This window comes from Pseudoliparis swirei, chromosome 9, assembly GCF_029220125.1.
Source record: "Pseudoliparis swirei isolate HS2019 ecotype Mariana Trench chromosome 9, NWPU_hadal_v1, whole genome shotgun sequence".
NCBI lineage: Eukaryota > Metazoa > Chordata > Actinopteri > Perciformes > Liparidae > Pseudoliparis > Pseudoliparis swirei.
In genome coordinates this window covers 20,705,623-20,724,979 of record NC_079396.1, presented here as the reverse complement: position 1 = coordinate 20,724,979, position 19,357 = coordinate 20,705,623, and the positions used below count along the sequence as shown (strand labels likewise).

Here is a 19,357-nt window from a genome sequence, read left to right as displayed (position 1 = left end):
TCTACACGCGTTGCTTCTTGGGATAGATCGGTGGCCTCAAGAATTACACAATCTATATCAGGGGTGCTCAATACGTCGATCGCGGCGACCTGCCAGTCGATCGTGGCGTAGTATTGGTAGATCGCATGACATTAAAAAAAATTGGCCCGCCCCCCTCTCACTTTCTCTATAGCGCCACATTACAGCAGCAGCATGTCATTTCTGTCTCTACGTGTTGCGTTGACAGTCCTCTGCCCGCCGTCTCGTGCGCCGCGGAGCTCCCGACACCGGTTTGCGCGCATCGGGACGGACTAAGCAAAGAAAAAGTCACTAGCACCCCCGAACATGTCGGCCGAACATTGCATCAATGAAAGACATCTCCAGCGCTGGCTTATGCGCGATGTAGCTATCAAGCTCACGCTTTTGTGAAAAGCAGATTAGGTCTAATGTCACTATATCATCGGACATAAGTTCGTGTTCTTTACAACAAATGCACTCTATGTCTGTTTTTTGTGGCACACATTTCCCACAACTGCACCAAACGTCCGCCGACTTGCGTGCACGGTCCGCACGGTGAAGCATCTGTACCGGCGGTCCTTCGGCATCAACTTCATCAGAATCATCGCTATCGCTGTCACAATTAACTAAATGGGGATAGTCTGCTTTTAATGGTTCATACAAGTATCCAGTTGCTGAATCTGACAATCTTTCATCGTCCATATTTCGCCCATTTTCTTTATTATTATCAATCTCTCAGCATTTGTTTGCGAGCGCTCAACGTTGTTTACATTGGTTTCTGAACACATCCGCTGTGGTTGGCTGTCGATCTATCAACGATGTGACGTCACACCACCGGCGCCATATTCAAGCACCAGTGCAATGAAGCTTGTCGGAGTTGAGGGACTTTGAACAGCCTAAACTACGTATTGTTATTGAATACTGGACCGTCAGTGCATGAATAACCTTTAGAAACACATTATCTTTTGATCTGGCTACATATTCGCGATCTCAACAGGTACCCTTTAAGCACAGCAGCATCTTGAAATACATTTATTGATATTTTCAATTAAATGTGTGAAAAGTGAAGCAAACTCTGAAGATGATGACTGGTGTGTGTTTGATATCCCTCAGAAACATTATTAATATGACAGTATGGAAGTACTCAGATATTTTATTTTAAAAGTGCAGAGGGTAGGATTTGGCACTTCTTCCAATGAACTGAAACTTCTCCCACGTGCCAAGTGGCCTACTTGAAAACGTGGAAATGCAAAAACGCTGTTGTCCCTGATCTCGAGCCAGTGTTTGGTTAAAAAGGTTACAAAAACACAACAAGTCTAAAGAAAACAAGCTGGTCAATACTATATTCCACCTCTGCCAACAGATCCCCCTAAACGTTACACACGTTCTAAAAATAGGACAAAAAGTACAAAAGTATAAGCATGAAGAGTACGAACTGTGGTGAAAGGCCCATTTCAGAATAATACAAATCATATCACTTGATTATAATTAGTGATTATTAATAAATGTGGTGGAGTAAAAAAAAAAACTAGCACTTAATAAAGTACAAATTCCCCCCAAATTAAACCTAAGTAGAGTACTTGAGTTAATGCACTTTCCACCACGGAGTATATAGTTTGAATTAGTTAGTGACCATAAGAACTGCCGGGGTTAATTGCGGATTGACCTGGTTTTAACAAGGCTGTGATTAAAGTGATACTCAGATTGGGTCTTGCCCACTCAGCCATTATTATACTCCAGTACATTACCATGCAGTCTCTCAATATTCTCATCAAATACTGAAATACAAAGATGGTAAAACATAAATATCAAATATCATCCAAACTGCTGCTGACGCCTTTTACAGTGCTCGGCAATAAGTGTTCTCCTCAGTCCAACGACAGACCGATTCAGCTGGGATCAGGAGCGACGGTTAAATGCCCCCCCAACCATCACATTCTCCTTTAATCCCTTTCTCCTCCCACTCCCACTGCTCCACGAAGATCAAGTCAGATTGAGAGAAGCATAAACCCCATCCAAAGTGTGAGAGACCTCATGAAATCAATCTGACGCCAGTGAGATTGTATCCACTGTTAATCACCACCAAGCTGCAGCTTTGCTCCGTTTCTAAGTTCTGGAAATATCTGGAAAACCAGACAGGCTCTGCTTTGTTTATTCACGCCAGTCGCTCATTATAGCGATAACACATGATGAATGCTATGCATACTGCGACGACATAAATATATTTATTGAAATGATCTGCTCACGTTCTGCCCTTTATATTCTGCATTTACAATCTAAGTCGTTCCCCATGTGATCGCCTCTGGAAGGAAGAACAATAGATGATTTATAAACGCTTAATTTAATGTTAGTGAACTGGAAAAAAACTGAGTGATACCCTTAATGCATTGAATCTCACAAAGTGCATGGAAGGCTAAATAAAAATGACTTTAAATCTTCACGTATTTTGCTTACCATAAAAAGAAAAGGCCAGAAAGAAATGTATGATTTTAACCGACGTTGCTTAGTTTGTGATGAACACAACTGTCTAACAATTGAACCCCACACAAAGATTGACTAAACACGAGTGACTTTCTAATCCAGTGATGCATCCTGTGTGACGGTCTGTGGATTTTAAAATGACAATTGCTCAGACAAGCTGTACTTTGTTTGCTTTGACGGTCTCAGACTTGTTCGGCTTGGATTGAGAAATTGTCGTCGCCAAGCTCACAATTTCCTTATAAAAATAGATGTGTAATAATTGAATCAGGTTGAAGATAGTCATCCCAGACACAAATCTCTGTGCGTTCTAATTATACAAGTCAAACAAAGGAAGACGAGAATGCAAAAAATCTAAGTAACACCGCAAGCAGAACGTCTGGGTCCGATGCAGACGCGACAGATTACACCCAGACGGAACACCGAGCGAGTGCACCCAGACAGAAGCAGGTGTAGAGGCAAAATGAGCAGAGACCCATCAGAAAAGGTCAAGGGTCAAAGTGCAACTCAACTCCCGCTCGTTCTCCGCCGCCTACCTTGTGGAATGGCGAAGCGGGGTATGAGACTGTCGGCTGGAACAGCTGGGGCTCTAGTGTTGTAGACATGTGCGGGTCACTGCCATCTTGTTTCCTACAATCAGACGGATGAAAGAGAACATTCAGTCAGAAAAGGTCGACCCAGTTAGAGATCAAGCAAAAGAAGACGAAAAAGGCAAAGCCCTGGGAAATGTAGCTGGTCTCAGTTATTTAATGGCCTTAAGCTTAAAGACAGGTTTCTTCTTGTGAGAATTAGGATTGTTTAAAGAAATGATCTAAATAATCTTATTGATGTGTTTTCTTTTCTTTCTCTAGAAAGTGAAGGAATTAAGTGGTAAAATATGACATGGTGTGCATTTTGTGTGTCTGAAATATAAATGTTCAATACACAAAATAGTAGCTTATAAATAGTTTACAATATAGTGTAATAGTTTTTCTCAATGGGAATCATCCGTTTTTGTCTTATATGCATGGATATATGTGGAGGAGGGTTAAACCTGGTGGACAGATGCTTTCCTGGACCCTAAATGCATTTCATTGTCGAAAACATTGAACAAAATTAACCTTAATAACCATCACGGAGCCTACCAATTTGTCTGAAAGACAAAAAGTCAACATACAATTTATTCTCTCTGTATAGTAAAAACAAAAGAAAAGAAATGTGTTGCAAAAAATTTATATTCTTCTGAGGAGGTTCTTCATTTCTTTTAGAGAGTAAGCTACTATGACACAATCGTTACTCTGTAGAATACCATATTGCTAATGTGAAAACCCAACAATACGACTGTCACGCATGCTTTGTTCTCAACTCAATACCTCCACCCGGGTTATTTATCCTCACACAAACACTGGTCGATACTCTCACTTAACGTGGATCCCTAATGACAACTGGGAAGTTTGCACAGCTGGTTTTCAACTTGTTTGATCAATTCCATCTATTTCAAACACACAAAGTGATTGATTGGGATGAAAGCGTAAATCCTTATTGCGAAGCAGTGATAACGCAGCGTGAAATATGTACATTGCTGTCTGTGATGATCAAAGAGGGCCAAATGAAATGCGTAACATATATGTGTGTATATATATGTATATATACATATACATACATATACACATATATATATATCTCTGTGTGTATATATATATACATACACATATATATATACATATATATATATATTAGGGCTGTCAGCGTTAACGCGTTAATCTATGCGATTAATTTGGCCGCGATTAACGCACTAAAATATTTTAACGCAATCAACGCAACTTTGTTTACTTCCGGTGTCGTTGAAGTTGTTGCACTCCTGTGAGTGTCAAGCCGCAGCAGTCCGCCTCCTTCCTCCCGTCTGCCTCTCCATATTCGCAGAGGGCGACGTGTCGGTGACGCGGGGCGGAAGGTGCAGGGGACTTTTTTTGTTGTTGCTCCGCCACGATGCGCGCGCAGACACGCCGGCATGGAGCTCTGCGCCGCGCATGACGGAGAGCCGAGAAGTGTGAATGACACGTCGAGACAGAATGACATGCTGGTGTGTAGATACGATCAACAACAGACCGCTGTTTAGTTTAATAAAAGAACAAAGACGTCTTTAAGAAAATAACCTGACATTACTTCTGCTGTAATCTGGCGCTATCGAGAACATTACAGGGGGGCGGGGCCTCACCCTGATAGAATGGTGGGGGAAACACTGGGATGTGTCACATGCAAACGCCTTTAAAAGGTGAATTTACATTGTTTTGTAAAATCGAGAAAATGAGCCCAGACTCCAGAGGGTTAACGTGACATATTTGTCAGTTTACCAAGGCCACTGGTTCTGCTGTTGTTCAATGTTAAAGATGACAGGACCAATGGGGTCTCTAGTACTCTCTACTCTAATAAACCGTTGTTTACTATTCTGGATGTTTCACTGAAGAAACAATTTATCATACACGATATTAAATACCTCGCTGGCACTTTATAGGTAGGAGCCTCTTTGAAAACACAGCTCTGTGAAGTTTTGTCTTTATAAAAGAATACAATTAAACAAGTGTCTAAAATACACGCTGTCTGAAGGGATTACTCGTTCATTTAGAAGATTTAGTCTTGAGAAGAAAAAAAAACTTAATCGCGATAAATGAATTTCAAAATGTGCGATTAATTAGTTACATTTTTTTAATCGATTGACAGCCCTAATATATATATACATACATATATACTAGTGCTGTGAAAAATAACGCATTAACTCAGTTAATTCAATTTCAGGTTTAACTAGTTTTTTTTTTTTACGCATTTAACGCATGCGCAGAATGAGCTTCCAATCCGTCTGTTGTTGGTCGTCCGGACGAAAAAAAAGTCACTTGCAAAATGAGCTTCCAATACACCACTTCAATCTGAACTCTGTCCGCTCTCATGCAGACGGTCTGTTCATCGGTAATGATCCTTCCGCAGGTTCACCTCCGGAAACCTTGTTACGACTTTTACTTCCTGTAGATCAGGGTCTCAACACGTCGATCGCGACCTGCCAGTCGATCGCGGCGTAGTGTCGGTAGATCGCATGACATTAAAGAGATTGGCCCGCCCCCTGACATGTTCTCTATAGCACGTCTTTGTTCTTTTATTAAACTAAACGTCTGTTGTTAATCGTATCTCCACAGCAGCATGTCATTTCTGTCTCTTTGCGTTGCGTTAACACTTATCGATCTCCGTCTCGCGCGCCACAGAGCTCCGTGCGCGCGCATCGGGACCGAGCAAAAAAAGTCACTTGTCAATCTGTCCACCTGTCCGTGTCCGGGCCGGTGAGGTTTCAGCTTTGCAGCGGTGTCCCCGCCGTCCCTTTCATCACGGCCCAGTTCATGAAGAAAACCCACACAGTCAGTTTGCCTCAGCAGCTGCTAGAGGAAGACTAGAGGCCTTTAGATTGTATCATGATGGAGTTAATGGTTGACAAACAAGAGAAAAATGTTCTGTTTAACCCTCCTGTTACCTTTACATTTACTAACATATTTTATCCTCGGGGGCAATTTGACCCCAGCAATTAAAACCTCCAGAAAATTATTAGAATTAATATTGCTTCCCAAGTTTAAGTGTGAGGTACTTTATGTTTGTTTGTTGACTACCTAAATAGCCCTTTAAATAAATAAAAAAGTTGATATTTCTTATATGTTTGACACAGTGAAAAACAGCCTGGGGTCAAATTGACCCCAAAGAACACCGACATTAAACATTGAATGGGATCAAATTGACCCGAAAGGTAACAGGAGGGTGAAACATTCTGTTTAGAATGAAGATGTATTAATGTTCCAGATGGAAGAAAACTGCTAAATAACTGCTGAGTTGCAGCACCATTGTATAGAAGAATGTATAAATGTATATATCCGTCTTTTGTCATAAATCTCTATGTTCTCACAAAATATACCGAGAATATCGGTAATATGTGATTAATCATGATTAATCCACAAAAACCTGTGATTAACCCGATTAACATTTTTAATCGTTTCACAGCCCTAATATATACATACACCAGTGGTCCCCAAACTACATTTGGACCGGCCCCCTGAACAATAACAAAGACGCGTTCCGATTTATTATTTTGTTCACCTGGCCCGCTGCTGTTGAGATTGCAGTGAGACGCGGAGAAAATGTGAAGTGGTGCTCTTCGCAATAAAACATCTTTGATGGGAAGTGTCGCGTCTCGGCCAATCAGCGTTCAGATGTCCACAGCGTTTGGGAAGTTAGGTTAGCTTGAATGTTAGTCTGCTACATCTGCTGCTGTCACGCTGCACGGTGCAGCGATACTAACAAAGTATCCGTACGTTAAAAACGATGTGATTTAGCATATTTTTTGTATCGATACTTCATTAAAAGAGCGATCAGAGCGCACACGCTGCTCCGCTCCGTTAAATGCTGTCTGCACGCGCAGCGCTCATAGACAGCGAGTGGCGCGCGCATCACTCAGCTGTCCAATAGCTGTAACAGTCGCCACAATCTGACGAAAGCAAACATTGGACATATTTCTAAAAGCAGATAAGTCTGAGAAGCCGTTTGTTCTCCAGGGAACTTCACCTCTAAAAGTCATTTTATAAAAGATATAGAAATCCTTTCCAGTAGTTCTTATCAAGACATTATAGTACAATGGCCCTCCAGCAGACAAGGGAAACGTTATGTGGCCCTCTCAGGAAAAAGTTTGGGGACCCCTGACATACACATATATATATATATATATATATATATATATCTATCTATCTACAAGGGGGATGTGTTCTCCACCAACCAGAGAAAAATCATTTTTAAAAATGAGACAAAATCCTCTTGAACTCTAAAAAATAAATCACAGTAAATGATGATAAGAGTGAATGTCTGACTGAATGTGTTGCTCTGGTGCCGAGGTCGTGGAGAAGACAAACAGATGCTCAAGTGGAACAGTCGACTCAATCAAACACACGTAAAGAAAAGAGATTGTGAATCAATCAGCCTGATATATTATGCAACAAGTTAATCTTTAAATCAAGGTAAGTCCCCATGGGAACGGATATAAGAACCTTTTCTCAGCAGGCTCAATAGACGAACGGGCCGAGGAGCCCCGGCAGCAGTTCTCCCGTGGGAGACCCGGATCCGATGGGGCATCAGCTGCCCTGAACTCTTAATTAGAACTGATGCATAATAGATGTTTCAGGACACACACACACACACATATATAAATCAAAGAAAATGCTTTAATTTCTAACAGTTGATTTAAAGATATCGTGTTACATCACAAAGCGGTAATACATGTTTGTCTGTAAAGTCGTAGTGTGTACACGTCAACAATAGCCTCACATGCAATATATTCTACTCTGGCAGCATCAAAGTAAAAGTGGAGCAAGAAATGTCCTGCCCAGTTCATTCACACGCATGGTGTGCCAATACAGCTCTCACACACACACACACACACACACACACACCTGCCTGCTCTGCTTGGCATTACCACGTAAACCCTCCTGCAGATCGGTTTGCATCACTAAGCCACGGCTTCATCGCAACACCACAACAAATTACATAACACACCTCAGCTGCACCACAGTGATCGGCAGCGTGGAGAAGTCACAGGGCCGCGGGCCGACCTGAGGTCCTGCGCGTGCAGCGGAGCAGCAAACTTACTCACGCGGTGGCAGCTGGACGCTCCGTGGAAAGGTCGGGACACTGACCGGCACTCTGACAGATGACTCGCTGTCTCCTCCAGTGAAGCTCTCGCTCACTCTTTCACATGTATCTTCTCTCTCTCTCTCTCTCTCTCCAGCTGCAGTTCACTTGCTGCTTTCTGTCAGTAGTTCACCTGCTGGCCTCTCTCTCTCTCTCTCTTCAGAGTGTCGCACACTCAGTGAGCATCCTCTCCTGCTGCTGATTCTCCTCCCTCACTTTCTCCCTCCTCCCACTCAGTCTCTTACACACACACACACACACACAGAAATGCACTCTTTAGTTGTCACTTCCTCTCCGCTCTCAAGCTCAAACATGCGTGATGTGGTGGTACTTCTCCAACATCCCGTACTCTGACCCCACCCCCCCTCCCCATCATCCCCTTCAAAGCGGGAGACCCTCCCCCCTCATCATCCATTTAGTGGACGACTGAAGACTGCCGCTCAGAAAGAGGAAGGAACGAAGGGCTGATTAGGGTAACGGGCGTTGCCTTCAATCCCCACACAGCCTCATGAACCAGCTAGGGCTGTTGCTGTGGCAACCACATCAGCCACACGCGACGAAGAAAGAAGAAGAAAAAAGCCACATTCAAATTCGTGTTCGTCATGATATGACGTGAACGAGGCGATTACGTTCAACATGTAGCTCTTAAAAGTGAGCAGGCATCGCGGGCTCCCTGCTGCTCAATGTGCAGGATGAGAGAGAGTGTGTGTGGAGATGTTTTTAATTACTCTAATGAGTCTCATTCAATCCCCATTGAACATGTGCGTTTCCCCCACTAAGCTACCAGTCACAGTTCCCAGCAGACCTGTGACTAATGTCACCAGTACCGCCACCACGCCTCACACAACTCATAACATACTTTTTGGATCTTGTGTTCACTTGGTCTAAGAAAAGTAGTAATGTCTCTGCTGAGGAACTAGGACCCGATCGATCAATGTGTTATTATTTAATATCTTTTGACAATGATTTTGTGCCAGCGGCGCATAAAGCTCACGCGATGTAAACAGCTTAGCTGTAGAGAATTTCAATGCTAGTTTCGATAGTAATGTTCTAGTGTCCCTGATGATGACGACGACTGTTTAGTTCTGCTTTCAACACACATTGTACTGCTATTTTAGATGACCGTAGCACCCTTTGTGACTCAACTCTGTCCGCTTGTGAGCCTTCCTTAAAAATGATGACATCCACATTCTCAGGAAAAAGTGTCGAAAACAGAGAGCTCTGGAAATCTTCCAACCTTCAAGTACCGCCGCCACCTTAAAGAGCTCATATCTGATTTTAATGAATTGGTTAAGAGCTTTAGGGCTGCTTATTTTTCTAAATTAATCATCTCTAGCAAACAAAATCTAGAGTATTGTTCGGTACCATTAAAGTTAGTTAGCCCCTTCCTCATCTGTACCTATTGTTTCTAATGTGTGTAGTTTTCTTTTTTTTTTTTTGTTCTTTGTGAACAGTATAGATATAAACATTACCCCCCTCCCTCTCCCCTCCCTCCCTGCCCAGCCAGAAATTTCTTGTAGTTTCTGTATTATCTCAAGACGGAGCTTTGTAGTTTTTGTATTATCTATCGAGGCAGACTAACAGACATAGTAAACTCTATGAAATCTTCCTTTAGCCCCTAGATATTCTCCCTACTGCCATGCTAAAGGAGGTAATCAGGTTTGTTAGCTGGTTTAGGCATCATTATAAATAGGTCTTTAGTTTCTGGTGGTCGCTTTTTTCCAAGCTTTTTTTAGCGGTCCCTCCTCCCAGCCCAAATCTAAAATTCTGGACTCTAAAATTAAACCCACCCATCCACTTGCCTTAAGCTTAGCTTTATATCTCAAAGGGAAAGTTAAACCAGCCTCACACATTTTTTTTACCATAACACATCTTAGAAATTTTTCAGTCAGGTTTTTAAAAAACACTCACACCGAACGCCCTCCTCAGAGTCTCAAATGACATTATGATGTCCTCTGACTCCGACAAATGCTTTGTTTTGGTCCTGTTGGACCTTGAGCATTTGACATTGAACCACCGTATCCTGCTGGACAGGCTCAGGGCGTGGGTCTGGGATCTGGGAGCCGCCCCAACTGAGAATGCCTCAAGAGAAGTTTGGAGAAGTGGAGAAGGTTGGGTGTCTGACCCCCTCCCCCTGTCTCCTGTGTTGTGCTGTGGTTCCGTGCTTTCCAATCCTTTTTAATACACATGCTCCCCCCCCCTGGGTGTCCTGATCAGCAAATTGGGACATTTCTTAGGGCGACATAAACTGGTTCCCAAACTGGTTCACTCATACCTTAAAGAGAGAAGCTTCAGGCGCTGGGTCTGCTTCCCCACGACCTTTCCCTCCCATGTAGGCCATACAGTTGTCCCAATCTGGCTTTCCTTTTTCGCCTATACACCCTGGGTGTCCTGACTAGCCAAATTAAAGACATTTCTCACCACTGTTATGCTGATGATATCCAGCTCCAGATTTCTTTCAAACCGGATAATTTGGAGAAACTCTGCATACTCCATGAGTGTCTATCTGCCATAGAGAGTTGGATGGCAAATAATTTCCTCCAATTAAATGCAGCTAAAACTGAGGTGCTAATTATAGCTGCTGGACCCACATCCAAAGTGGCACACCACACCACATGGGGTTAAGGGGGGAAATGTACGTACCCATCTGAGAAACCTTGGTGTAATATTTGATCAGTCGATGCTTTTAGAAAACATGTCATATCCTCACCCGCTCATGTTTCTTCCACCTAAGAAATATAGCAAAACTCAGGTCCATTATATCCCATGCGGAACTAGAAATGTCTGTACATGCCTTTATTTCATCCAGACTAGACTACTGTAACTCATTGTTCACCTGCCTCAATAAATCATCCGTCAATAAATTAAAACTGGTCCAAAAGCTGCCAGGCTGCTCTGCAGGTCTAGGAGGAGGCCAAATCACCCCCCCCTTGCCGCACTGCACTGGCTTCCAGTGCATCTCAGGATTAATTTTAAAGTTTTAGTAGTCACCCACAGAGCCATCCACGGTCAAGCCCCTGCTTATATCTGTGATCTCATTCAACCACACTCCTCTAGTCGGTCTCTGAGGTCATCCACCCAGGAACTTCTGCAGATACCCAGGACCAGACTTAAATCCCAAGAGTGCTTTAGCTTTGGGTAGGTGTGAAGGCTGGAATACTCTCCCCCCCCCCGAAATCATTGCCTCCTCGATATGTTTAAAAGTAATTTAAAGACTCTTTTGTTCAGGCAGGCGTTTGGACATTTATAGACATTTTCAGCGTCTGGTCCTTTTAATTGTTGCTCCCTGTGCGTGTTCTATGTTCTGATTTTAAATCGTAAATGATCTGTTTGATGTTATTTTTTTATTTTATTTTATTATTTTATTTCATTATTTTATTATTTTTATCTTACCTATTTTACATTCGTGTTGTGAAGGGTGCTATACAAATAAAGATTTACTTACTTACTTACTTTTCCTGTCAAATCAAAGTGCGTCTATACACCTGTCAGCTAATGAAAACGCATGCACCTCAGACTAAAGTGTGCGTGCGTGCGTGTGTGTGTGTATGTGTGTATGTGTGTGTGTGTTCTGTACGTGTCAGACATGAAGAGATAACAAGGGCTTAGAGCACAGTCCTCATCCTGTGCACCATGAGGAGCTGTGTATTGTGAAAAACAAATAATCCTCTCACTGTCCAAAGCTTACTGGTAAAAAGAAGGGGGGGGGGGATGGATTATATCATTGGACAAAACTTTAATATTGTGCAGATTAGCAGTGATTTACAGAGACGTTGCACTGTGATGGCACAATAATCTCTCCATCACTCTTTTAAACCAAAGACTACATATGTTATAAACGAGGGTCATCTTTTGGGGGCAAGAGGTCAGGAACGAGCGGTGTGGGGTTTAAAAAATGTAAATTGTTGTCTACGAGGGCTTTCGTTAATTGTGCTTATAGATAAAAACACATTATTGGATGAGATCCGGCAGCAGGCAGTTTTAAAGTGGATCATTGATGCTGGAGCCGGTTGAATCAGGGCCGCATGCGTTTGGACCGGCGGTCTGAGAGAGGCAAAATAATAAATAATAAAACAACGATAACCAAAAAAGCCACGTGGTGATTTATCTTTCATCTCCAGTGAACAAAGATAGTTGGTTTTAAATTGAGAGTTGCCATCCGGCTCCAATGTCCTTGGGCCCCCCGCCGCTGGAAGGGATTCCCGTCCCATTAGCCTGGAGAAAGGACCTGTGGTCACTCTTCTACTGCCCCCCAATCCTTACCCTCTGAGAATTGCTGCTTCTCTCCGGACACGTCTCCATCTCCTCCGCTCCCTCCGCCTCTCTCACTTTCAGCTTTTTGGCAGCTATTTCTCAACCAGGAAAAGTTAGATAATAATACAAGACACAAGCTGAGAGAATGGTAAAAGTAAGGCTGTCATTCTCAAAGGATTAGGGAGAGGACGAGAGCAACTGTGTGTTCATTGTTCATCAAGATGTATCAATATATACAAATTCATACGAGTTGTGCCGAAACAAAATTAACCCAGCGAAAAAATAGACATTTTTGTATAATATCTAGGTAGTGCAAGGGTTTAGCATGAAACATTATCAAGATCAACAATGATAAGGTCAAAGACTGAGTTTTGAATTTTTTTTCCGTCCATTCTGATGATAAATATAATAATGTATCCGTGTGGAAACAAAGGGAAACACGAGCTGTACACTCTGCTGGAATGATGCATTCGTTAGATGGCTCATGAATTCGGTGCAGGTTTTTTAGCCGACTCCTGTGGCTCAGGCCCCCCCCCCCTATCCCCTCCCCCATCCCTCCTGAGGTCGCTAATTAAATCTCAACCTGTGGGAGACACTCGATGGTTATGCATAAATAACCATCCATTCATATTTCAGAACAGCAGCCATCTTGCCTGCAGGAGACCTCTGACATGCTGCCGGAGTATATAATGTGTCAGTGATTGGAGACTTAAACCTCTAACTGCCGTTTGGGGTCACTGGCCGGTCACACACCCTCCCACACACACACACACACACACACACACATCATACAGATTACACTGTAATGTCTGTGACTGAAGTAAATCAAAAGGTTCTCACTGTTCCTGCAGCAACACGATGCATGTAGGAGGTCTGAGGTTCTCCTGCTGCTCCTAGATTTGTTAAAACACGCCTCCAATCGCTCTCAAACAAATCCACCGCGGTAATCAAGCCCGTGGTTCGTTTGCAAGGCAAAGTAGGAATGCCAACTGCTTCCCAAGTTTTGAAGAAACTTTACATCCCCGCCATTATTTATCTGCAGTGCGCCTGAATCCTACTGCGACTATGATTGTGACTGGTTTGATAATCATGAAGCATTATTATTAAATGGTGTGTTTTGACCTGGGTAATTGGGCTACAACATTAGGGGGGGGGGGATATGAAAGATAAGCATATTGCTAATGACATTAACTTCTCTCCTGTTTAAACAGTTGAGTAAGTAGCGAGGCCCAAAGTAATTAAAGTCAAGAAAAGGTAGGATAAATGAAATAAGACTTGGAGTCTACAGTCATATGAGCAGCTCTGTGAAGCTGTGCCACGACACTTATTTGCCGAGTATGTTGTTATGGCCGTTAAACACAACGTGAAGCGGGGGCTGATGGCATTAGTTTTGCAGGGATTTGGTCCAAAAAACAATCAAAGAACTGATCCGGTAACATTTTGTTCTGATGAACGTGTGAGATGAAAAGTGACAGGATGACCACGGTTGATCATACGTCCCGATCCATGAAAAGGTCTGTGGCAAATTTCATGTCAATTTGTACAAAATGTGTGGAGAAATTTCATGAAAGAAACAAAAAAATGTCAACATGCCGGTGGCCGCAGGAGTAAAGGACGAGTTGGATACGTTTTCCGTCTGCACACATGGTGATCGATGGAGAAGCTGAGATGTTGCAGTCTGGAGGAAAGCGGTAAATTGGTCACCTGACCAACATCGCCATATGTAGAGTCAATTCGTCCTATCCTAGCCTTAGTAGCACTTCAATTCTGGGATACATATTAAAGGATTTTTTCTCATGGTATCCGAGTAATATCTCGCCTCCTCTACGGCATCGACCTACTGAACCAGAGGTTTGACCTCAATTAATTTACCAGCGCTGCGCTGCCAATCGGCAAACACAAATCATTTACCAAGCAAGTCGTTTATAATGCGTGTGAACGTGTATCTCAGAGGTCAGACATCAACAGATTCAGCTGCGCCGCTCGGGGATTTTGTCATTGCGTATTACGGCGATGACACTGAAGAGGTCAGATATAAGTAATCAACCTCCCCCTTGTTAGATTTTTTTTCTTCTCAAATGTGCCGTGAAGTAGCAACACCTGCTGCCTCGCCTATACCATCAGTCAGACAACCGCCAGAGACACGAGAAGCCCATGTGCAATGAATTACCACACAAATAGACCCTGGAATTGCCCGGTTTTCAGGGTCAGCCTTCCCAACGCTCCTCAGAGTGACCTGAAGCACTCAAACAAATGGGTGGATGATTGTCTCTGGTGTGAAACCATTTCTCTGAGCGGCGCTCATATGAGCTACTTGTTTTGCCTTAAGAGGCAATCTATCCAGATGAAAAGATCCGATTCACACTCGAAAAAAAGTTGGATTTTGGTAGAAGTTGAGCGACGTGAATATACTGTACGTGAGATATTTATTTCCGAACATTTGATGTGATCTTCTGAGTCCGATTTACTTACGTATCGGATTGCGTGAGAGAGAAAAGTAATCATATAAAGCGACTCGGGTCAAAACCTTCTGGGCCTTTTGTCCAATAGCTGTAACAGCCGCCCCAATCTGACGAAAGCAAATATTGGACATATTTCTAAAAGCAGATAAGTCTGAGAAGCCGTTTGTTCCCCAGGGAACTTCACCTCTAAAAGTCATTTTATAAAAGATATAGAAATACTTTCCAGTAGTTCTTATCAAGACATTATAGTGCAGCAACTAATTTACCACCGTGTTTATGGGAAGAATAGAAAAAAAATTGCTTCACAAAATGGCTGGACAATCAAATGTTATATGCATTGAATGATGAATAATAAAACATCTGTGGGGTCAGATGCGTGAGGAGACTCCTTAATGGATTATCTTGAGCCCACACCTCGGTGAACAGCTGGCCATATTCAGTATGCATCCGCCATGTAGAGCAGGTGTTTTTGAATAAAGCATGTTCACGTCGCCATTTTTTGGGGGGGGTATTGGATTTCCAGCTTGCTTATCTCTCACAATTTCCTAGCCCAGCTTTCCTTGGTAACACGCCCCCCCCCCCCCCCCTGGGGAAATCAGTCATGCAGATGTGCCTTTTCAATGCCAGGAGGTCACGGCAGGATCATGTTGTGCTCTTTTGTGTTTGATGCATCAGAGATACTACTGTAGTCAGTGATATTAACTTGCATTCAGGTTGATCTAGCCATCCTTCATCATCAATCAAGACAAGAATAACCACAAAAAGATCACGCAGGAACTTCTCCCGGGAGAGAAAAAAAAGAGGTGGAGAGCAAAGTCCTCATTATCTTATCATGCCATCCTCGGAGTGACAGGTGCCAAAAAACAGGCCCCACAAGGGATACACACATCCTCAAATGTATGCTCTACCACAATGGTTCACAAATAGGCGTACGTGAACCCCTGGGGGTACGTAAAGGCACTCCAGGGGGAGTTTTCTTTTAAATATATTTAAAATTAGCATCCATTCAAAAATCCTTGAAAAAAAGTTATTCAATAACATATAAGTGCAAGTTCAGAAACTGAATTGCATTTATTCTAGATATAAATCGGACACTGATGGCCCAGCCCTGTGTATTACATATTTGTATCAACAAAAACTGATTTGTGCTGGTTAGGGGGTACTTGGCTGAAATAAATGTTGAACAAGGGGTACATCACTGAAACAGGGCTGAGAACCACTGCTCTACGATACCTACAGACACAAGGAATGAAGACCCTGCCTGTGTATTCAACACCTGCAGCTCTGTCTTCTGAAGATACTGCGGCTGCTACTACGAGGTATACTGTCTAAAGCAAAGGACAGATGTTTAAACGAGCTGAAACCGTTGAAAAACTTCAAGAACCAGACAAAGTCAAAAGAGAAATGTGGTGGCGTCAAAATTGCCTGGCACGCATCTCAACCTTCCACAGCCTGCTGAGCTTTAGCTTTTTTCTTCTTCTTCTTCTTCTCGAAAGACATTTTGTGCTGACGATGGATGGTGGATGACATGTTAGGACTTGGATTATTGAGACGGGGTAGAACCGGGGACGAACTCGTCACTTTGGTGCTATATTTGGTCGGACATCAGGAGACCCCCAGAGAGACAGTGGAGTCTGATAGGGCGTGACAAGTTGCTCTTCCTCTCTTCTAGACGACTCAGCTGGACACGCACACAGATGGGCGTGCACACGCAAACTGACACGTGGCGGTGGCGGCATGTGCAGAGGAGACGCACAGAGGATGATGCGGGGTGACATCTCACGGGAAATCAGTGAACACAAACAGCAGAGTGTGTATGGTGACACCTCTTAAGTGTTTTTTCGGAGCAGAAACGGGACACAGAAGATGAAACAGTACACTAAAGGATGAAATATGACACAAAGGCCGAGAATTCAGAAAGCGTCGTAAAAATATAAACAATTTATTGCGTCACACAAAATTAAATATAGTAAGGGCATTCAGCAGAGTTACAATAATAACACAATTCTCCACTGAGCAAGACAATAAATATTTGATCACTCTAAAAAAAAATTTTTAACTATGCTCCTGGCTCATGAGGAAAAGTCTCTTTGAAGTGTATCAGTCCGGAGTAAAAATTCATAGTATATATCATGTTAAGCAATATGACTACTGCAGACTGCACCTTGCACCACTAGAGGGCAGACAACAGGGAACACAAAACCCACACAAGCATCCAACACTGCCGTGTTTATAGATGCCCTGCACATCAGTTGAAACCAATGAATACTTTGCTTTGAATAATAATTGATGTCTAAAATCATTTTCTGACACTAAAAGTTGTCATCTGGTAAAAGAAAAAGTGTAAATACGGAACAAAAAGCTCAAACTCTTAATTTTCAAAATGAAACTCCACTCTATCTGGAGGATATATATATATATATATATATATACAAGGGCTGTCAGCGTTAACGCGTTAATCTATGCGATTAATTTGGCCGCGTTAACGCACTAAAATATTTTAGCGCAATTAACGCAACTTTGTTTACTTCCGGTGTTCGTTGAAGTTTTTACACTCCTCTGAGTGTCAAATCGCGGCAGTGCGGTTTAACACTGTTTCCGTTTTTAAAACAATTATTTCTCCGCGAAAATAAGGAGCAGAAATCAGTTTAAACTCGTGGATGAATCAGTCGGGTTTCCTCCTGCTCCTCCTTCCTCCCGTCTGCTCCTCTGATCCACAGAGGAACGGAGGGGCGACGTGTCGGGTGACGCGGCGCGGAAAGAACTCGTCACACGAAACCTTCACCGTGATTTGTCAATCCGTTTGTCTGTCAACATTTTGCGAAAAAAACAGGTGAGGCTCATTAGCAACCTGTCAGTCAGAGAACCAGAGAACACGGCGCAAGGACAATGTGCTTCATTATATAGAGAGCTGAGATTGTTCTGGAATGTTTGATGTAGAACACGTGGGCATGTGTCACATGAAAACGCCTTTAAAAGGTGAGGATTAACGTGACATATCTGAATGTCAGTTAGTTTACCAAGGCCACTGGTTCTGCTGCTGTTCAATGTTAAAGATGACAGGACCAATGGGGTCTCAAATATACTTCTTTTTTTTTACTAATCTGGATGTTTCACTGAAGAAACAATTTATCATCCACGATATTAAATACCTCGCTGCACTTTATAGGTAGGAGCCTCTTTGAAAACACAGCTCTGTGTGAAGTTTTGTCTTTAAAAAGAAGAAAAACAACTTTTAATGGCGATTAATTTATTTCAAAATGTGCGATTAATTAGTTAAATTTTTTTAATCGATTGACAGCCCTAATATATACATACACATATATGATATATATACATATATATATATACACATATCAAATATACAGGACTGTCTCAGAAAATTAGAATATTGTGATGAAGTTCTTTATTTTCTGTAATGCAATTTAAAAAACAAAAATGTCATGCATTCTGGATTCATTACAAATCAACTGAAATATTGCAAGCCTTTTATTCTGATTTATTGCTGATTATGGCTTACAGCTTAAGAAAACTCAAATATCCTATCTCTAAAATTTTAATATCATCAGACCAAGTAAACTAAAAGATTTATAACAGCTGAGTGTTTGTCAAGGCTCAGAAACACCTGCAGGTGTTTCTGAGTTAATTAGACAATTCAAGTGATTTGTTATAAATCTTTAGTATACTTTTTCATGATATTCTAATATTTAGAGATAGGATATTTGAGTTTTCTTAAGCTGTAAACCATAATCAGCAATAAATCAGAATAAAAGGCTTGCAATATTTCAGTTGATTTGTAATGAATCCAGAATGCATGACATTTGTTTTTTTAATTGCATTACAGAAAATAAAGAACTTCATCACAATATTCTAATTTTCTGAGACAGTCCTGTATATATACACATACACACATACATGCACACACTTTTTTTGGAATAATCACAATTAGTGTGATGGGTTTGAAAAATTATTATATTTAATTTGTGCCTGGATATTTGTACACATGTGTGTAGGATAGAGAGAACGAGAGAGGCTCTTATACACATCTCAGTATTATCCACACTAACCCTCCTCTCTCATATCCTGCAATCAGGGGAGCTTAGCAAGACAGGATTACAACCAATTACAGGATTCCCCTGAAGAGCGCGGGGACGCGGCTGCACGATCATCAGTTTATTGTGTTCGACCAGATGGAAGATGGGCATTTATCATTTAAACAACAGAAATCGAAGGATCAAAAACTCAAAAAGTCTTGATGACATCACTCACTGTGCGTTTGAGAACTTGTTCTTTATTTTATTAAAAGAATCAATACAAGAGTGGGACACTGAAATAAAACAGACGTTGTATATACACGTTTAATAGCCTTCAAGCAGAATATATGCTGCTTGAAGGCTGAAAGAAAATCTAACACCTATTTTAAAGTCTTTATAGTCGTTCCAAAGTGCACAACAAAAACTATTTGGTGAGGCAGT

General features: G+C 42.0%; 1 protein-coding gene across 11 annotated transcripts in view; it reads right to left on the bottom strand.

Annotated features, from left to right (window-relative positions):
- rap1gapa (RAP1 GTPase activating protein a) overlaps positions 1-19,357 on the bottom strand; it is a 52,253-nt gene that overhangs the window by 19,974 nt on the left and 12,922 nt on the right. For 5 of the 11 annotated variants that reach the window (XM_056422375.1, XM_056422374.1, XM_056422386.1 and 2 more), the window contains one exon: positions 3,012-3,105. In XM_056422375.1, coding sequence (XP_056278350.1) covers positions 3,012-3,105 — 94 coding nt within the window. Of the gene's footprint in view, positions 1-3,011; positions 3,106-7,526; positions 8,338-19,357 lie in introns of those variants that run through there. The other 6 variants (XM_056422380.1, XM_056422381.1, XM_056422382.1 and 3 more) reach the window with 6 other exon arrangements.